Here is a 20237-nt window from a genome sequence, read left to right as displayed (position 1 = left end):
TTCCATCATCATCATCACTTAAAGTATTCACGATATTTCTAATTAACATTTAAACACGATTATAACATTCAAAATATACGTTTAACAAAGTTCAGTCGTTATTAAACGTGTTGTGCTGAACTTTGAAAAATGTATGTTAATTGAAAATACACTTTCACAATCAATGTAAGTCTACACAGTTAGACGACAATAAATATAACGAGATATAGACATTAAATAGACGGCTGCTCTCTTGCGGACAACTGACTAAGTCAATATTAGGCATTTATAAATTAATTATAATATTTAACAAAACAATTTAACAAAATAAATGAAATTTAACAAGGGAGTAATACTTAGGCACAGTACGTGATCGTAAATTAATGATTTAGGACACCATGAGTGATTAAAGAGGTTACATAGTGATGAAGTTATAAATCTACGTAAAGCCTAGTATGAAAATACCGCGTTGAGATTCGAAAATATTGCTTTATTAAGAATATGAAATTCTCGCTAAACAGTGTAAATTTTCTAATTAATATATGTTCTAAAGTTTATAAAATAGATAAATAATATTATCATGGGTCTAACATTCGTACAAGGAGAAAATACGATTGAGCATCTCAAACAATTCTAGTAACAATTTTATTTATGAATTGTTATAGTCTAAAAAAACTATAGTCGTTTATTTTAAATGCACGACTTTAATTAGATATAACACGAAGAAGCAATAATCCATATATATTTTACTTTTCCCGCCTGTTTTGTTTAAAAAAAGTTAAGAGAATAAGATGACAGTCATAGACAAAATAATCAAAGAATAAAAGTAACATAGATTAAAAACCGATAGCAAAAAACGGTACAGATAATAAATGTAGTGATGTGCCTAATCGACAACGATGTCCTGTCCGAGGCGGTCCATCTCAGCGAGCAGGAAGTCGACGTCGCGCTCAGTGACGGCCGCGGAGGAGATGATGTTGCGGAAGAAGTTGGGACGTCTGTCGTCCGGCTGGTAGCCCACCATCAGCGTGCCCGACTGCATCATGCGACCCTTCAGCTTCGCGCACACCTAACCAAAGAGTGGACATTATTGCTTGAAACTTACTAACTAAACTAAGATAAAAATAAGTGCTACTATAAAACGATTCCACCTTAGCTGGTTATAATTTTTTCGGATATTGCTTTACGTAGCGCGAAAAAATGTACAGCTTTGTAAATAAACTGTAGTCTATCCATTTTGAAATTTGAATTTGGCTAATAACGTTATAATTTTATTTAGTAAAAGCTTATTTCCTTTTATCTCACCTTGCCTAGCTTGATCTCCTTGTCCCGGTTATGAGGGAGGCCGCGCAGCTGCTTGGGCAGGTACCAGAAGGACACGTTCACCATCTCCGGCTCCAGGATGAGGTAGAACTTGTCGGGTTGCTCGCGGATGCGCCGCACCATGTACTCCGACAGCTCCATCAGACGGTCCATGAGACGCTCGAAACCAGAGGTACCCTGAACATAATTAATCCTCATTGAAATTGTACAACTTATTATTATTACTTACGACGGTTTACTTTTATGTGTCATTTAGTTACCACAGTGAGAAATTGGCATCATTATTATCAAAATTGTTTCTAGTTGTATCGTATTTTATACCTTGCCCCTCCACTGCAGCCAAAGCTTGAAGATGTCATTATGTCTGCCGCACTGGATGACCTTGTCACCGGTGTCATAGCGCGGGTCGTAGATCTTGTCCGTCATGAACAGATACTCCGCCGCCATTTCATTGCAGCTCAGAAGGATGCCCTACAGATATAGAGTTAGGAAGATATGGTATAGAGACATAAAAAACAATAAGCTGGCTTACGACCATACCTAGAATTGTTCATTAGTGATTAAGAAAGACCCTTAATGTAGATTTTTTATACATACTCTAAACTAAGGAATTTAAACCTTATTCTAAGGATTTAAAACAATTTTGAGTACATGAAATCGCTTAGAACTTTTAGCCCAATCAATTTCTTTACGATGAAAAGGTTTTGATATGAATCACAATACCAAAGCTAAAATTCAATGTAAACATTTTTGTTTGAGAGCAAACATCTGCCGGAGATGATAGCGACACCCTTTACTGAAAATATGAATTGCAAATTGTCCGCTTGTTTGTATAGATTTACGATATAGTGACACGATATCAAATTAACATCAACATGGACAAACATAACGCTGCTTATTTTCAGTCGATTAGTCTTATTAGTATTAATTTAAATGTAATAAATAAGATATCGTTATTTTATATATTTTTTTAATATTTCCCATCCAAGTAATAAACAGTTTGCTGTAATTTGCAGTAATATTGGATATTTTTTTATTTATTTCTTGTAGCATATGGCCTGTAACTGTAAATATGTTTATGTTTAATTTTAAATCATTGCGAGAAATAAATCTTAAACCAAAAAAAAACATTCAGTTTGTCAGTTGCATACCATATTATAAATTATATTAAGCCACTGTTAAGTCAAAATTGCGTTACACAGAAGTGGCTTATCCTAATAGCTAGATGGATTTTGGCCTTAACGTTCAAAACTATAAGGTAAATATTTGCTTGATTTCGTTTAAGTTATTCTGACAACATTACGCCTTGTAAACGTCAGCTCAATATGCGGAGCAATAAATTTTCAGACTCCGCCTTCTCGGTTGAAGTTAGGAATAGTGTTGTACCTTGAATTGTCGATAACTACAATATTATACTACGTAGTAACGAGAGTTTCTACAAATAAAAAACTCAACTACCTATTTTATTTATGACATTCTTTTTGTTATTATAATCATTATTTAAAAAATATTTACATTTTCAACATTTTTCTATGGAAGTATGAATAAGTAGGAGCATATGTTACTATAAAAATTAGTATAATTTTTAACACTTTTTCGTAATATCGATATGTTGTACATCACTAAACAACTGACATCGGCACGCGGCACTTTTAATTAAATTCCTCCCGACACTTACAAACATATGTTGCCAATTTCAGCCCCATCCTCCCCTACCACTAAGCAATACAAAACCTTTTCTATGGTCAGTAAATAAGGTATAAAATTACATACATTTAATATTTTATTTGTTACAACAGAGAATGTTGCGTATCGTTAAACGCAGTTGCCTTTGCGAGCTTGTGGCAGCTTTCTTCTCCGACAATTAGCTTTTAATAAAACACATTAATATATCGTATTTAATGACACGACAATTATTAACAGATTCCTCAACACTGTGTGATTGTATTTAAAGGCTTAATGATAAGTTCACTGTGGGTACCAGTATTAAATTACTGAATTAAAAAATGTTAATCTTATCCTTAAAAAATTGAAGTAAGTATTTTGCACTGAAACACACAGTAAAATGGGATATCGTGTTACATAAGCTGAGATGTCGAAAGTCATCACCTTTGACCCTTCTTAAAAATATTGGTTAAACATAAATTACTCAACTTTTTTATGCACTTACATATATATTTATGTTAAGTGTTCATTGAATCGTTTGGATGAAATATTACTCAGTCGCACTTTTATCTATTAGGTTATTATCCCTTCTTTCGACTTCGACACATTATTGTAACTCTTTGTTTTTTTATAATTTTTTGCTATGAACTTGTCTCACTAACCTCATGTCTGAAGTGCACGGTGGAGCACTGCAGGAGTGTGCCCATCAGCTTATGTGGGTTCCAGGTCACCGAGTTTGCTCTGCATACAAAGAAAATTTAATTTATTATATAATTAATATTTAAGAAGTAAGATTAGGATAGGGCCCGCACTGGGCCAGCGTGGTTGAGTATGGCCTAATCACCCTTAACATAGGGTAGGCTCCGAGCCCCTCGGTGGGGACGTATAGTGAGCTGATGATGAGGACTAGGATACCATAATATTTAATCTGATAATAATCAGACACTGAACATAACTCTTAATTTTATAATTATAAGGAACTTAATTAAGTAAATAATTAAGATTAATCGAACAATTATAGTTTCTCACATACTTAAGTTACTCTTTTAATATGTTACTATTAGGTATCATGACTTAGTACACAATTAAAGAGCTACTTATTCTCTAAAAATAGAAAGTAATTTGTAAATTTGTTACTCAGGTTTTCAATATAAGTCTCCATCGCTCACAAATGTCTACAATTCGTGAAGTGTAAGTGAATTTTAAAGTAAAACAGTGTTTTATCTTTTATTGACACAGTTGCTCCATTCTGCATACGTTTTAGGCTAATCCCCACTTTTCAATGTTTAAGGGTCGATGTGCAAATGCCGCGTATCACAACGTAGAGTAACACTGTTCGTATTCAGCTATTTTCGTTCATTCGGTTATTTAATAAAAATGTTATATTTTCTTACACTTTACAATCTATTTTTAATATGTATATTTCTTCATTTAAAAACAAAACTCAAATCAAAATAGAAGCCGAACCGTACGATGTTACCATCTAAATAACTGCTTGACGTAAACTGCTCCTTGTTTGGGTAAAATATTTATATAGTCAATATAATAGTCGCAATTAACTTCCCATTTTTCATAAATCGCAAATATTTGTCTGTTTAAATATATGATAAAATATATTCGAATTTATTTTAATAATTACGTTACAGTGTGACAGGCGGCCTGTTTTAAACACACCCGGATGATAAACGAGCGCGGAAGCCGGGAGCGCAGCTATGTATGTCGCTGGGACTTTTTTGTTTTTTACTAAGAGGGTGCGATTTTTAATTGATTGTCGGAGTTTATGCCTGCTAAGGGTGGCTTAGATTGACGGATATACTGTGTGGGGCTCACATCTCTGGATATCGCAAGAAAACTGTCTTATTTATAGCTGGACTATGCTTCGAATAAACTATAGGTATAATCAAAATTCACTCTTATGTTTGATATTAACGATTTGGTAGAATTTTGTTGACTTTGGAAAAGTTAATGAATTCTACGTCTTTTTCTTTCACATATATTGTCACACATTTCATAATTATTAAAATCAAAAGAAATCAATTAATATATTTACTAATATAACAAATATAAAAGGGAAACATCAAATATTTGTTAATACGAGGAAAATAAAGTTACAAGAGTGCTACATTCGTAGCGCCGTCTACGCCTTGTAGCTGTGACGTGGAGTGACGTGCGAACTTTCAGGCTGCGCCGCGCTCCGCCACATGAAAGGTTTTTAATCCCTTGTATAGGGCTGGCATATTACATTTTATGCTGTTTTCAGCAGATATTGTTTTTCAAAAAAATATTTGCATTGAACAATTCTATAATTTTTACTCAAAGTTTTTTTTATATTCATACTATACAGTTTTAGAAGATTTTTAAAAGTAAGAAAGATAATATAATTGTAAAATAGATTTTTTATATTGCAAAGCCGAATTGTTCACTTTTTACCGTAATCTGTTGTAGACAATTGATTACATAAATTAAACTGCATTTTATTAAGTTTACCACAAGGTTGGTAGAACCATTGTTCTGGAAAGTTTTTCATTATTAAAATTTCTACAATACATTTGTTCGTTATAAAAGTTGCCAGCCCTATCTTGCATGTCGTACGGTCGGCGCGCAAGGCTGTGCGAACGGATTTCCCTCCCCGTCCCCTCCCCGCCCCCTCCCTCGCACAGAGCATCGGCATTTAGCGCGGCCATGATTGATGGCGGCTAATGGCGGGAATGGAGGATTAATTCTCTGAGCGGATTTAGATGTACTGCAAACTGTATAGCTTTTGCATCAAGTATAAGGCAATTAAATAATATTTACTATATTTTGGTATTTAAGTACAGTTAACTCAGACACTTACCGTTCAATGCCAGTAAGACGAGGATGACGGTACTTCTTAGAGAACAGCAGTCCACCTCCCCAAGCAGCCTACAAAGAAACCTCTTGTTATATAAGTTTTATGAAAAAGTTACAGTACGACCATAGATTGTCACTTACATCAACATGCATCCACATGTCATATTTCTGACAGATGTCAGCAATCTCGATGAGGGGGTCGAAAGCGCCAAGCACAGTCGTCCCGGATGTCGCATTTACGAAGAATGGTACCTGCACACGCAAAACATAAGTCAGTCTATATTCATTTCATGCCGAGAGAGGCTACAGAGCTGATATAAGTTAGATCCGACTCGAAGGACCATAATGTTTGGTAAAAGTACGACAGTGTTCTACTTAATTATGATACCGTGGTCTTCTGTTGACTCTTATTGAATCTTATCTAAACGAGTTATACAATACTGACATGACTGCGATCTGGTAGCGTATTAATCAAAATAACCTAAAGAGATAATATCTAGGCACACATGACTGTGACATGAGAGTGGTGGCGGGACATTATCTTGACACAGGAAGTGGATACTAACGTTGCCACGATCCTTGTGGTAGCGCACGAGACGCTCAAGCTCCGCGGGCAGCATGCGACCGCGCTCATCCGACGGCACACACACGCAGTAGTCGGTGCCCAGACCGCACACAGACGCACACGACTTCACCGAGTAGTGACACTGTACAACACAAAATGTTGCTTGACAAAGAACACAATTAATCTGAACCTATAGATGTTTCTTAAAATCAGTTCTTACTGATTTAAATATATTATAATATTTTTTTAAACTTACAAAATAAACAGTGATTTGAAAGTGAATGAAAAAGAAATTTTGTTGCGACAATTTTAGAATCGATTAGAGCCACAGAAAATCTTTTAACAATTAATAAGTGTGTGTAGTTAAATGTAAGTGACCTGATCGGAGGTGAACATGACGAGATGTCCGGGGATGCTGGACAGACCCTTTTCCTTGTACTGCGGGAACTTATGGTGACGCGCCGCCAGGAACGCGTACAGGTTCGACACCGAACCCCCTGAACCGCGTAAAGCATAGTTAAAATAAAAATTTCTTTCTTCTACATTCTAGCTGGATTTAATCTAGCATATTAATACCATTCTCCACATACCTGGTGCCAGTATGGAGTCGCCGCACTTCCAGCCGATCATTGAACGCATCTTCTCGAGCACGACGTTCTCCATGAGGATGAAGACAGGGGCGATCTCATAAGTGAACATGTTGGTATTGGCTGCGGCGGTCAACCATTCGCCCGCCAGAGAGATGATGTCCAGCCCGCACGACAGTTGGTTGAAGAAGTGCGGGTGACCTGAGACACACCTTAGGGTTACTTAATACTATAAATGACTAGAACAGCTGCTATACAGATGAGTTAAGTATTTTGTATACTTCCTGTTTTTGCAATTCAAACTTTTTCAACAGTCTCTTTAGAAATGGTCATGGTCATCATGGTCAAATGCATATGAATAGTATTATTATTAATATTTGTCGTAGTGTAAAGAAAAATCACAAACAAAAGGTCCATCGCGTTGTTACCGGAAGTAATAGCGCGCGTCGCCGCACTGGACGATTGCGAAACATCCGAGGGGAAATGATTTCACCGCGACCATTATTAAAAGAAAAATAGTTTTTTTTTTCACTTCCCTTATCAGTTTAAAACTGCATCTTTCTCAGGTATAAACCTTGACAAGATGAAAACAAGATGCTCTTTATTCAAAAATGTAAGAAATACTGTATAAAGTTCATCTATCCCCAAACATGGCGGCACAGATTTCTAATAGTTTCGTAACGTTTACGACCTAGTAAGTTTAGTTTCATCTGCAGTAGACCCTCCTCTTTTTAAATGTCCCCGGAGGACACGTCTCTATATTATTTATGTGTCAATCTTCCCGCCTTTTCCGGTACAGATAATATTTTGTAATATTTCTTTTTCTGATAACAGACACAAGGGCGATGAGTTATAAAATTGGGGCGCGTTTATCTTCTACTTATACTTATAGCGTTTTTTATGTTTATATTTCACTCTGTACACTGTTCAGACTTCATCTATAATAGCTGCCAGATAAGTGACGACATAATTAAACCAAGATTTAATTTTTATGCATAAATTTGGTAAAGTAAAAAAAAAACTATTTCAACACATGTTATCAAAACTAACATTTAACCATGTGGCTACTAATCCCTGCTTACCCCTCTACGACGATAGTGTGTGTTTTTTTTATAATGAAATGATAAAGTGCTAACACGGAGGCGGTCGGTGCGGTCCCCGGGGGCCGACTATCACGCCGCACAGCCGAGGGTGGGTAAACAGAATTAAATCAAAACCGACAGGAATTTAAATTAGCTGCATTGTCCTCTGCGGTTATCAGTGGAATATTTCATGAATATTGTTTAGTATTAACAGCCTAATATGTAAAAAAACGATATCTTATAAAAATTAAGGCTAAATTAATATAGTAGTGACTAACTATCAGAATAAAAACAATAAAGACACTAAAATTAAATCCATTTTCCGTTCTCAATCTAAAATTAAAAACTCTTCGAGCAAACAAACATTCGAAATAAATTCTATAGACTGTGGATGAACTACATAGATTTAATTTAAGCTCAATTACATACGAGTAAAGTGTAAATTCATTTGCTTGCGATAGAGATGGGGCTGCCACAACAAAAATAATATTAATTCGTCAAGAGGAATTTAATATAATCCCCTCGGTACGCGGCCAGATGGGGCCGCAATTAATTCGGGTTCGCCAAGTCAGGTGTTGCTATAATTCCCATTTAATCTGCATTTTAGAGGGCAGCACTGGTGTGGGGAGATTTTTTGGGAAATCGGTCTTAGTGTTTGTATTGAAATTATTTGGTTGTTTAATTTCTATTGCATGTAATTAGTTGTTAAATTCACCTCAAAGTAGTAAGGACTATACTATACGATTTTTTAAAATTCCCGTCTTGTAAATCTTTGCTAAATTTGAAATTACTAAAGTCAGAGTAATATACAGTTAAGTAAAGTTAAACTCCATATAGAATATATTAATAAAAATAAACTTTACTATAAACATTTTATGACATATCTTAACAGCACGTCATGAACAGAAAATATCGGAACAGATAACCCTTGACACAAGCACTCTTCGAGTCAATACAACATCTTTTCAAGCCCACTTATCTCGCACCGCAACCATCCCACGGGATCGTCCCCTCTATGCCAGATACATTTCCTTCCTATCCACAGATAAACAAAAATATCGAATTATTTCAAACTCTATTCGAAACGCTATAAGAGTTAATAATGACAATGACATTTGGCACGTGGCGCGCTGTCAAACTGACAGCAATCAGCGGCCATTGTGACTGCGTTCTGTTTATGCAGAAATTTAGTTGCATTATAAAACAAATAAAGTAATAATTATAGTGGCATCGAAAGTGTTAAGTCGTATTATGGTTTTGAAAGGTTTACTATAATATTGCTGGTTTTCTGTATTTTTTACGCCTTATAAATAACTAGTTACTTGAAAACCATCTCCTCCATTGTAAACTTTATCCCACAAAGCCGAGGAGTCCATAAAAATCAATCCATAACTCCAAATCCTAATCTATATTCAACAATGGACGGACGGACAAGGGGATGATCCATCAAACTATGTTAATACGGGTTTCAATAGGACGGGAGATTGCGCGGAGGCGTGCGGGTAGGGTGACCATGTCCATAAGACAAATTGTACGTATATTCTCGTTTGAATTAAAAATGTTATCCTAAATAAACATGTACTATGTAAACACCAAATCGATGCTTGCTTGATAGATAGTATAAATAACAACATTAATTTGATATGGAACATTTGATGATTGACATGACATGACATTGATAAGGAACATTTCTTTCTGCTTAGTGTTGTTAAGAAAAGGTATGAATATTTTTTTTTAATTGGAACTGAACAAAAATGTTCGTGTGATAATATCACACATTATCATTAACTAAGCCAGTGATATGAGTATTGTAAATAAAAAAATGTGGTCACCCTACACCGGTGGCTTAATCCAATGATTTGCGTGGCATTAGGGCCGCAGAGCCTCTTGTAAATCAACGCGGGTGCTATAGCGGCGCGTTATGGCGCACTTATTGTTTTTACTGCTTAGGGTCGCTGAATATAAATAGCTGTATTGTAAATAGATTTTATACACACGAGCGTAATAGAAAAGTAAAGCCAAGATTTCTTTTATGAAGCAAATATTTTATGAAACACGGAGTTCGTAGACGTGCTACAAAAATTGCAACGTTTTTAACATTGGTATATGTTGTGTAAATCAACAATTGAACAATTACAAATACTTTTGAGTTATTTATTTCTTGCAAGCATTTATGTAACGCCTTTTAATGTTAATCATAGCAGAAATAAGACATAATAAAATATCCTTTCCATTAATCAGTAGGACCTGTAACTAGGTCGTTCTAAAAGAAAAGCACCGTGTTTTATGCGTTCCTTTGTATTTGGAATAGTAATCATTTCCCTCTCCAGCATCCGGAGATTGTCTCGAAATCGATGCCCTACCGGCGTCGCCCGCAGCCGGCGGCGATTACACACGCGCGACCGAGCATGTGATGCGACCCGCGGCCCGCGCGCCTGTCTCGCAGCGCCCTAATCTTGCACATCGCAGACCTTTGACGTATGGATCATTCGGAAAGCTTTTGTTTCAAGTAAGTAATGGATGTTTGGTATAAATTCGACTTTTAATTAAGATCCGAGAATAGAGAAAGCATTTTCTGCGACTTGGATTATTTTCCGAGCTCTAATTTTTTTTTTAAAAATTCCGATGTATCCGTGATATGGTTGAAAAACTAAAATTTTCGAAAACTTTGTTTCATTAAGATTAATAACCAAGGAGATGTGACACAAAAATATGTCATAACTTTTAACTACCTAGATATTCATATAATTTGTACGTTATTCATGTTATTGAATACAACAAAATTAGTACTGTTACTTAAATACTTTAGTTTCAAAGCACGTAGACAACAATGTTTGCAACTAGCGCGCTCACAGGGGCAGAGGGATGCAGGGGAGTAGGGGAGGGAGGGCAATCAGGGTATATTGTACATCCCCGCTCCGGAGCCGGCATCAAACAATTCAATTATGTCCACAAATGGTCCGCGATGATCGCGCGCCGTTACTTACACTTGCCCGAGCGGAATGCAACCTGTTTGAGGGTTAAATTCATTCCACTACTGTTGTGCCATTGCTCGATACTTAGTTTCCATGCTTATTTTACTTAAGAGTGCAATAATTCCTTCCCGTAATAACATGTTAGTTGTGCGGGTGTCAACTTACCTGTCTTGACCTGGTTCTTGAGCGTGATCTTGCAGTCCTCGAGCAGCTGCTTCAGCGGGAGCGGGTTCTCTGGCAGCTGCAGGTCCAGCATCTTCTCCATCTCTTCTGGCATCTTGAAGTCCAAGATCTAGCACAATAAAGAAAATGTTTAATATGTACAACATAACATTAACATGTTGTACTTGGTAACTACCCGTACTATTTCCTCACCTTCTCATTCCTGTCGTTCACCTGCTGCACGTAATCCAGCAGGACGTCAACGACGCGCGCCAGGAACTCCCGCGTCTGCGCGTTCGCGTCTTCACGGTACGGCAAGATGGCTACAAACCAATTGCACATGTAAATACGATTATATGAAAAGTATTTAAATCGATTGCAGCATAATAATAACTTCCGTTCAAAGAGGATGCCGAAGTCCTGTCAAGTTAAGATTAAATTAATTAAAACTTCATAGCAGTTCGTAGCATATAATGCTACGAAAAGGTAAACGTAAATAAAACGTAAATAAGTAGTCTTTTATTGTACACATTGTAAAGCTGAGTAAATTACAAACATCAAGATTTCACGTTTGAATGTTCAAACAATATAAGAAGTCTTATTGTAAATAAGTCGTCTCAGAGATTCGTAGACATCGTACTTTCTAAAGTTTGAATTCATTGTCGTAGCTCATCCAGGCTTGTTCTGTGTGCTTTGTCAGTGCTTATTCCTTTTGTTAGGGAAAGCAAGTTGTAATATCAGTGTTAACCCCTCAGCCGCTGCTACGAAAGGCCCTGATTAAAAAGTCGCTGCTTTCAATAACAACCCCTGCTACGTCCAAAAACTTGAAATGCTAAGGTGACCATGTTATGTAAATATAAAGTATTTTAATCATCAATAAGTATTATTAATTTGTCTTTGATTTTATTATTTAAACTAACTTTGTGAGCTTAGTATTAATACTATTCGATTGCTTTATTTATATAACTACGGAGGACTCTTACATAAGTAAATAACTATAAAAAAAAGTGTTATTGCTAATTAAAAAAATAATATAAAATTTTAATTATAACAAAAAATTTGTTATCCGTACTTATCAATAAAAATATAGCAAACTTGTGGACACAGTAATGTAGGCAAAGTATTCATGTGCGACGTCATATTGTAATAATAGTCAGCCAACACAGATGTCTTTGATTTGTTATTCGGACGCACCGAGGGGATATTAAAATCGTTTCTAAATATTTATATATATATGTAGAAACATTATTATATATGTATGTTAAACGAGACGTAAAATTCTCCAAAATTTCTTTTATAACTATTAAAATACTTAAGATAATAAATTCACATACGTAACATTTTTTTAATATACAATCGTGCCAAGATTTATTTTGGTCTTGTAATTCGTACTTAGTGCGTAAAACAACAAAAATCACTTTATATTATATGACATAGTAAGTGCTTTGTCCTTAATCTGTAACCCTTGCGCCGCTGTGGGCGTCTGGCGTCATAATCCGCAGATGCTAACACTATTACCACTGTCAAATGCACTACGATGAGCCCCTAACACATTATTTACACATCTTCGAACTGTTGTAACGACGAGTAATTGAGATATCGATTCTGGATTTAATTTTATAGTTAGGTTAACTAATTTTTCGAAAATATGGCAGGTATGGAAGTTTTTCTAATGCGATTTTTTGGCATTTCAAAAAATTTGAATCCTAAGTATGGAAGTTTTTTTAAGACAACATTTTATAGTTATTTTTGTAAAAGGTGCGATTCTAACAGCTTTGCTCTGAGCAAATATTGACTAGCCCCCATTCGAAGGGTATTTAATTGTGAAGCATTACATCACATTCCAGATGTTGCTCTCAACTCGGGAGTTACCAGTATTTACAAGCAACATTGAATCTTATCAATGTATGTTAAGGTTCATTTTGAGTAGTTTAAGCGTGGAATGAAATGTAGGGAGAAAGATTTGTGTGAACTTATGTTTCTGACATCGTAAGCCGATTGTCATCGCGATGTGCATTTTGGGAATATTCGCTAAAAGAAAAATATTTTTATAATCTACCTACCATCATTTTGAATTTACGCAAAAGAAAAAACTGCAGTTTCGTTGGCAATTTACTATTTTTTTTTTAGTTTTCTTTAGTTAAAACTTTTAAGAATAGTATTTTTAATATGGTAATTATTGCCTTTTCAGTAAATGTAGCCTTTTTTTACGTTTTTACTTTTACTTTTTTTTATTTTGAACACACAGTAGTTATGTAAAAAATTTGTCTTTTAGAAATTTACATTGAAGTACATCGCATTACTTCACTGGAGGAATGCGCGGAATTTCACTTAAAGCATCCCGGGGGCGATTGGCCTCGCAGTACAATGCACAATGCAATAACACAGCTGCGCGAGGGTTGATGGCATTCTATACGGACGAATAATTGAAAGTTTGGAGAAGAATACGTACAGAAGAATGTTTTATTATAGTTATTTTAATAGATAAAATGTTCTTAACAATACTTTTATAATTATGAGTTTTTAATTCAATTCCTGATATAAAATTTGCCTGTTTTAAGCATACAAGATGAATATTTCTATTTTAGTTATAGTCAAAAGGTATTCGTTACTTATTACCTTATCAAAACTATCATGCAATTTGATTTTTCTGAATCTTTGTTTTGACTATGTAGTGCTAATAGTGATAGCAAAATAATTGTTTCATACGAAAATTGGCGACAATTCTCCACTATTTCGAACAGTAAATCAATAACATCCCCAATACGGAATTGATAGCGCGCGGCTCTTGTGGGCTTAAAGCGGAAATTGATGTTTTATATTCTTAGAGATTCTTAGATTAAGTCTTTATATTACAAGTGCGAAAATAGTTTCTAATATTTTAAAAGAAACTTCTAATTAAAGTGCCCGTTCTAACCTCAATATGATCAATGAATCATTTATGATTCAAATAACAGTTAGTACCAAAAATTTTGTAATTAAAAGAAATGTATATATTTAATTATTTTTATCGATGACTTTTATTCTAGAGTTAAAACAATATTGTGATTTTTTTATTATAATATATAGAAGTTTTTTCTCCCGTCTTTTACTTTCTAAGCTGTGACTCATATCGTATGCAGGAAATTAGACAACATCAGTAACAAGCTATTAAGCAATAATTTATTTTCTGATTTTATTTAGAATTAGTAAAATTCATTAGTTGATTGAACTTAAAATCATGAAGAGCCGCGCCACAACAACACTTGCGTAATCCTTGTTATCTTCTAATAAAAATAAAGTAAAATGTCTACTGCACTGTATTCCATTGAGATCCTTTCAAATGAGGGATTTAGAGTAAAACCAGGGTCATTACCGCGGAAGAGGACGGTTCAAGTTGTCCCAAATGCGGACTATTTATGACCCCAGCGGCGGTCGGAGGGTTAGCTCTCTAAACGCAACTAATTGTTTCATAGTAGCTTACGAAGAAGTACATATTGAAATATTTTATGTTAAAAATATTTAAATTTAAAAAAAGAAATAAAAGCTCAGTAATTTAAGACGTTTAAAATTTAATTATCTCATAATAATATGATATTAATAATATTACGTAGACACTTCAAGTGAGAAATAAGAACAAATTGTACAATACAACAGTTTATGTCTGCGTGTTAATTCGATATTTGGTATTTTGAAGTCATTGAATCTGACAAAATTTATTATCTCATCAGTGGTCTTTTAAAAACTTTGAAGTAAAAATGAAGTCCAAAAACGGAATTCAATTCGTTAGGTGACGTTTCTTTGTATTCGCCAAGCAACATATGGAAGTAAATTCAATTTAAACTTTGTAAACTTATCAATTAACAAAAAACATGGAAGATCACTTCCCCGACACTAATCCTCACACCCTTCCGTTAAGGGTGAGTATCCCCCGCCCCTGTGCACAGTATACCAAGTTATTTGCGACCATTGTATGCGGGTTTGATTACACGGGATATATAAAAGACTAGTTTTTGAAATTAATTAGTACTAAAATATTCAAGTATATTTAGCCCTATTTTTGTTATAAATCCTAGGAAATAACCATTGAAAGTGAAGCAACAATCTTATTTCTTGCTGTCTAAACCATTATAATAATGTTTGGTTGGATGGATCTTTGTTAGAAGGTTTGTCCAAAACGGCCTCATAAATATCGCTAATATTTAGTATAAATGTAGTACATAGTCTGGAAGTACACATTGCCTATCAAATAAGGTTTTTTTTAATTCCGCGTGGACAGAGTCGCGGGTGACAGCTAGTAGTTACATAAGTTACTTAAACAAATTATTTCCACTGTTGTGTCATTCAAAATAAACAATCATAAAAAGTAAATCCACTCCCAAAGCCAGAGACAAATAACCGCAATCTCTTTAGTCTATAGTCGTAAATAAAAGAAAACAATCAGTGTCTATGGGCTATGAGGCGGGCAACTCGCAGTGGCAGCGGTAAGCCCCGGAAATAAATTATGGCGCGCGGTGCAAAGCAAAACAAGATAAACGGCAAATATTAGCTCTTTTATATTCTAGTTTACAGAGTAGACTTTTGTATTTTAATACGACATAAAGAGTATAAATATGTCTCGTAACAATCCAACGCCGAAATTATGTAAACAGAGAAATTCTATACATGGCTGCCATTACGATATTTGTTTATTTTTGTTATTTTGTAAAAAATATACGTAATAAACGTAATTTATGTAGAGTTTTAATTGGAACGTAGAATACACGATCATCTTTTTTTTTATCGTTCTCGACTTCTATCTGTAATTTTATACACGCACATAATTTTTAATATCCTACAATTACTTACGACGAAGGAATGAACGAATTACTATACTTTATTTTAGTGCTAAAGTAGAACACCATATCCCACAACACGTCCCATTATGGATCTAAAAAGTTAAGCGATTAATCACTATTCATGCCGCTCCAGCACTTAAAACTGTCACCAAGTCGTTAATTATGCTAGTGAATGAAAACAAGCAACAGAAATCAAACCGAATTTGCAACAATCATTTTCATTCAATTAATATTATTCAAAGGCAATATGTATTGACTCTGGTTGTATAAAAAAAAGGGTCTTGACGGACGGACAACAGTCCGTCCGTCCGTCTGTCAGTAAGTGATCCCATAAGGGTTCCGTTCTTTCCTATGAGGTACGGAACCCTAAAAACAATGAACCTATTTTTTTAATTATCTTCTTAACAAAGTAGAGCAAACCTACAAGATTTCGTCTACATTTTCTTTAAAATTAATGTTTTATATAGGGACAGTAGATAAGTACATTCGTGAAGTAAAGTGTCAAGTTACGGGATAGTTTTTATCTCTTTTCCTGTAGATGGCGTTACGTCCGCGGCGGACGTTCAGGAAATGACGCGCACGAGCGTGTAATGTTGTAATCATAGGGTGGATTGATATTTGATACGCAAAGATTTAACTAAGATTTTATCTTTTTAATAGAAATAAAAATGTTTTTTTATTAAAATTCTTTTAATGTAATTATTACACAAAAAGGTATAGAAGGTTAAGTAGTCATTTTGAATGCATTCACTTTTATAAGCTTAATTGATTTTAATATAGTTATATTTTTAAAAAGAGCGCATGTTTATTCTGTTGCAAAAACTTTATGGAACTAAATGCTAATTATTAATACTGCTACATAGAACCGATAATATTTTAAAAAAAAAACATTAAACTTAAGTTTGAAATTAACTCAACCTGGCAAAATTCAGTACGTAAATTTGGAGTTTCTATAATAATCCATCTCTTTTTGTTTTAAAAACAATGAAACAAACTAAATGTGTGTTCTTGATACTCACAGTCGTAGTACAAGTTGCCGACAGCCGAAGTCAGCTTGGGTGTACTCTGACCGGACAGGGACGCCATCCTCTCGCCCTGTACAAAACAATACATTATTATATTATGACATTGTACCAAAATAATAAAGTACAGCTCTTTATATTAAGAATTTTAAAAGCGATTAGCATTGCTTTGGATAATATTTGGCATTAATTATATCATTTGTGAGTGACATCATAAAATATTTTAAAAATTATTAAAAATTTGTCTTTGTTAGTTAATTAGGTTTACTTTTTAAATTATTTAAGTAAAGATAAAATGGCAGTAGATATTTTCCAAAATTAAATCCCTAATTTTGTATCTATTTCCTTTATAGTTTAACTATGTAATAATTAATTAACAGTTACTAAAGCCAAATAATTAAACAAACTTAATATATCGCGTCACATTATGAATTATTACAGGTGTAGGATTATTAATAATATTAAAGTTAGCAAAATTGTTCACATAAGCAATGATTTTCACATAAGCAAAACTATAACGATCATGCAGAACAAAGGAATATGAAGCGAAAAACCAAAATGGCTGCCAAGATGGCGTCTGAAAATGGCGGCTATAATGGATTTGTGAACGAACCAACTGGATATGTTCAGCTATTTGCTTGCAGTACGAAAAAAAGCCGTCCAAAGTTAGCTTTGACATTTTCGCTAACTTCTAGTTTTGATATTTCTAGTCTGTAAACAGAAAAAAAATATCATTAATTCAAAAGATACTTTGTCTAATACAAGAATTTACTTTAATTCCGAACGGCTGTAATTAAATCAACTTAAATTTGATACTATATTTTTAAAAGATATAAAAAATAATAATGACTTTTGTGCGCAGATGTACTGCGCATGTGCTAAAAATCCATAATCCTACCTCAAATATACATAGACATAAAATATATGCAATCTATATACTTCTATGTATTGTAAAATGAGTATAAATATGAATAGCGTGTTCTAAATCTAATAATTTCTACATACAACAAATATATAATATAAATACATAAATACAAACCTTATTTGAAGTGTTGCTTAACGATATACTTTAAATTTTAATATAATATAGAGATTATGAGCTTTATAACCACTACTTATAAGATATATTTTTAGTTGAGAAACAGATAACTATATGGGAAAAAGGATCGTTGAATAAACGAAACGAACTGGGTTCGCGAGTTATATATTTTTCGTATATGTTTAACATATATGAATGGATTTTCAGGGTACTTATATGTAGTTAACAGCTTTGGAAGCTGCTGCCTCGTCTGGGACAAGTTTGGAGCTAGACTGGTAGCACAGCGAAGGCTTTCAGGGGCCTTACTCGGCGCACGCGCGCTGAAAAGGTCGTAAGGTGAGCGGGGTTGTATTGAGGCCGGAGGGGGGCTGGTCAATACGCTGGAAACAGGTCACCCCCATCCCCATACCCTGGGCTTAATGCATTTATGCTTCGGTACATAGATATCTATGTAGCTCACGTTCTATCTCATTGGAAATAATTAATTTAGTTTTGTAGAGCACAGAGTACATTTCAATAGAACGTCTCTTTAGAAATAAACTTAAAGAAAATACACTTTGGAAATGGTTATTTCTAGTATTATTGAATTATTTTGCATATATAACAGTTATTGTTACGCGACATTTGTTCAACGACAAGTTTTTTAATCGATGTTCGTATGAAAGACAAAAACTTCATCTACAGCCATCATCAATTACCTTACTCTGAGTTAGTTAATGTTCACCAGTTATACAATAAAAATATTATTAAACTCTTAATATTTTTGTCAGATAAATTATATTCATGATGGTATATATGTATACCAAACTATAACTATAGTTAGGTCATATGTACATAGTTATTTAATTCCTAAATACGTTAGGAACAAAGGCAATGAATTTGTAGTAAGCCTCACCCACGCTACATCCGGTCTACCCACGCAGCCGTCGCCCACACAAGCGAGGACTGGAAATACAACTACTGACTTGAATTACAACATATTACTTTGTATTATATAGATACTAATTTGATAACTGGAAGATACAGCTTGAACCACACAAACCAAATGGAAACAACGAATACTTCTAGTCAATTTATTTTAATATCATGCATGTTAGGAAAGATCCTGGTGTTACTTGCCACAGTCATCTTATTAGCTAATTTTTTTTTTTTACTAGAATGTATTCAGTTTAAATACAAAAATGTGTATATTAGAGGAAGTTTGAAAGTAGCGCCAGTGATCGAGAAATTGAGGAGTAAAAGATTAGCGTGGTTTGGACATGTTATGAGGAGGGATGATGATGATATAAGCAAAAAAAGTAATGAGATTGGATGTGGATGACTACAAAGGTAGAGTAAGACCAAAAAGTATGGAATGACTGTGTGAAAGAGGGTATGCGTAGAAAGGGGGTAGACTCGGATATGACGGCTGTTAGAGATGTATAGAGGAGTAGAACATACTGTGCCGACCCTCGATAGGGATAAGGGTAGGTTGATGATGATTCGATTTAAATATGTATCTAAGATTAACAAAAATGTACTACTATTCCACATCAGTTCGCTGTGTATTTTGTATAATTAATTCAAAGTAAAGTATCTTTTTAGCTATGAACTTTTATCCTTAGTCTTCTAAGATTAACTTATATATAGATCACTCTATATAATAGCTCTCTATATAATTCTTAGAATAAATACAAGCTTGATTTAATTTTCATATTAGCAAATTGCGAAATTCTTAAGCTGCCAGACAGCAAATAATTTGAAACTTATCATATTCCTAGAATATTATCAGCGACAGCCACATTTGCTCTCAACAATGCTACCCCCTACTCATCCTCTGGATGTGAGTGCCCCCCATTCGGCCTAACGCCGTCCATTTTGGTGGGGCGTATGACGTCCGTGGGCGTCGGCACGCCCCCGCCGTTCGATACAGCCAGGCTTACGGTTGCTCGTTAAATTATATTTGTAATGGGTTATTACAAATACTTATGATTTAACGAGTCATTTTTATAGCGATATTAGTACTTATATACTAGTTGTTATCCGCGACTCCGACTGCAAGGAATTATAAAAAAACTTAATTAGTAGACAATGTGTTGTAAGAAACATACATCCACCTAAAATTTTGCATATATAATATTAGTAAGATATTCGTTTTATTCTTGAATTATTCTCTGACACAGTAAAAACCTAAAATCATCATCATAACT

At 34.4% G+C, this 20237-nt stretch overlaps 1 protein-coding gene across 2 annotated transcripts; it reads right to left on the bottom strand.

Moving 5' to 3' along the window:
- On the bottom strand, positions 1 to 18295 carry Gad1 (glutamate decarboxylase). 2 transcript variants are annotated; one of them, XM_013322069.1, is made up of 14 exons: positions 18049 to 18295; positions 17623 to 17720; positions 17007 to 17082; positions 11384 to 11493; positions 11174 to 11300; positions 6955 to 7152; positions 6743 to 6861; positions 6366 to 6506; positions 5941 to 6051; positions 5804 to 5871; positions 3630 to 3708; positions 1624 to 1773; positions 1285 to 1479; positions 1 to 1048 (listed from the first exon to the last, which is right to left on the bottom strand). In XM_013322069.1, the coding sequence occupies exons 2-14, from the start codon at positions 17686 to 17688 to the stop codon at positions 866 to 868; spliced, it is 1623 nt and encodes a 540-aa protein (XP_013177523.1). In that variant the 5' UTR covers positions 17689 to 17720; positions 18049 to 18295; the 3' UTR covers positions 1 to 865. The 2 variants fall into 2 exon arrangements, with proteins under 2 accessions (XP_013177523.1, XP_013177524.1); XM_013322070.1 differs by lacking the exon at positions 17623 to 17720.
- Positions 18296 to 20237: the final 1942 nt, after the last annotated feature.

The sequence above is a fragment of the Papilio xuthus genome, unplaced genomic scaffold (assembly GCF_000836235.2).
Source record: "Papilio xuthus unplaced genomic scaffold, Pxut_1.1 DF825946.1, whole genome shotgun sequence".
NCBI classification, from domain to species: Eukaryota; Metazoa; Arthropoda; class Insecta; order Lepidoptera; family Papilionidae; genus Papilio; species Papilio xuthus.
Note: the sequence above shows the minus strand (reverse complement) of the source record. Positions and strands in the feature narration are given on the sequence as shown.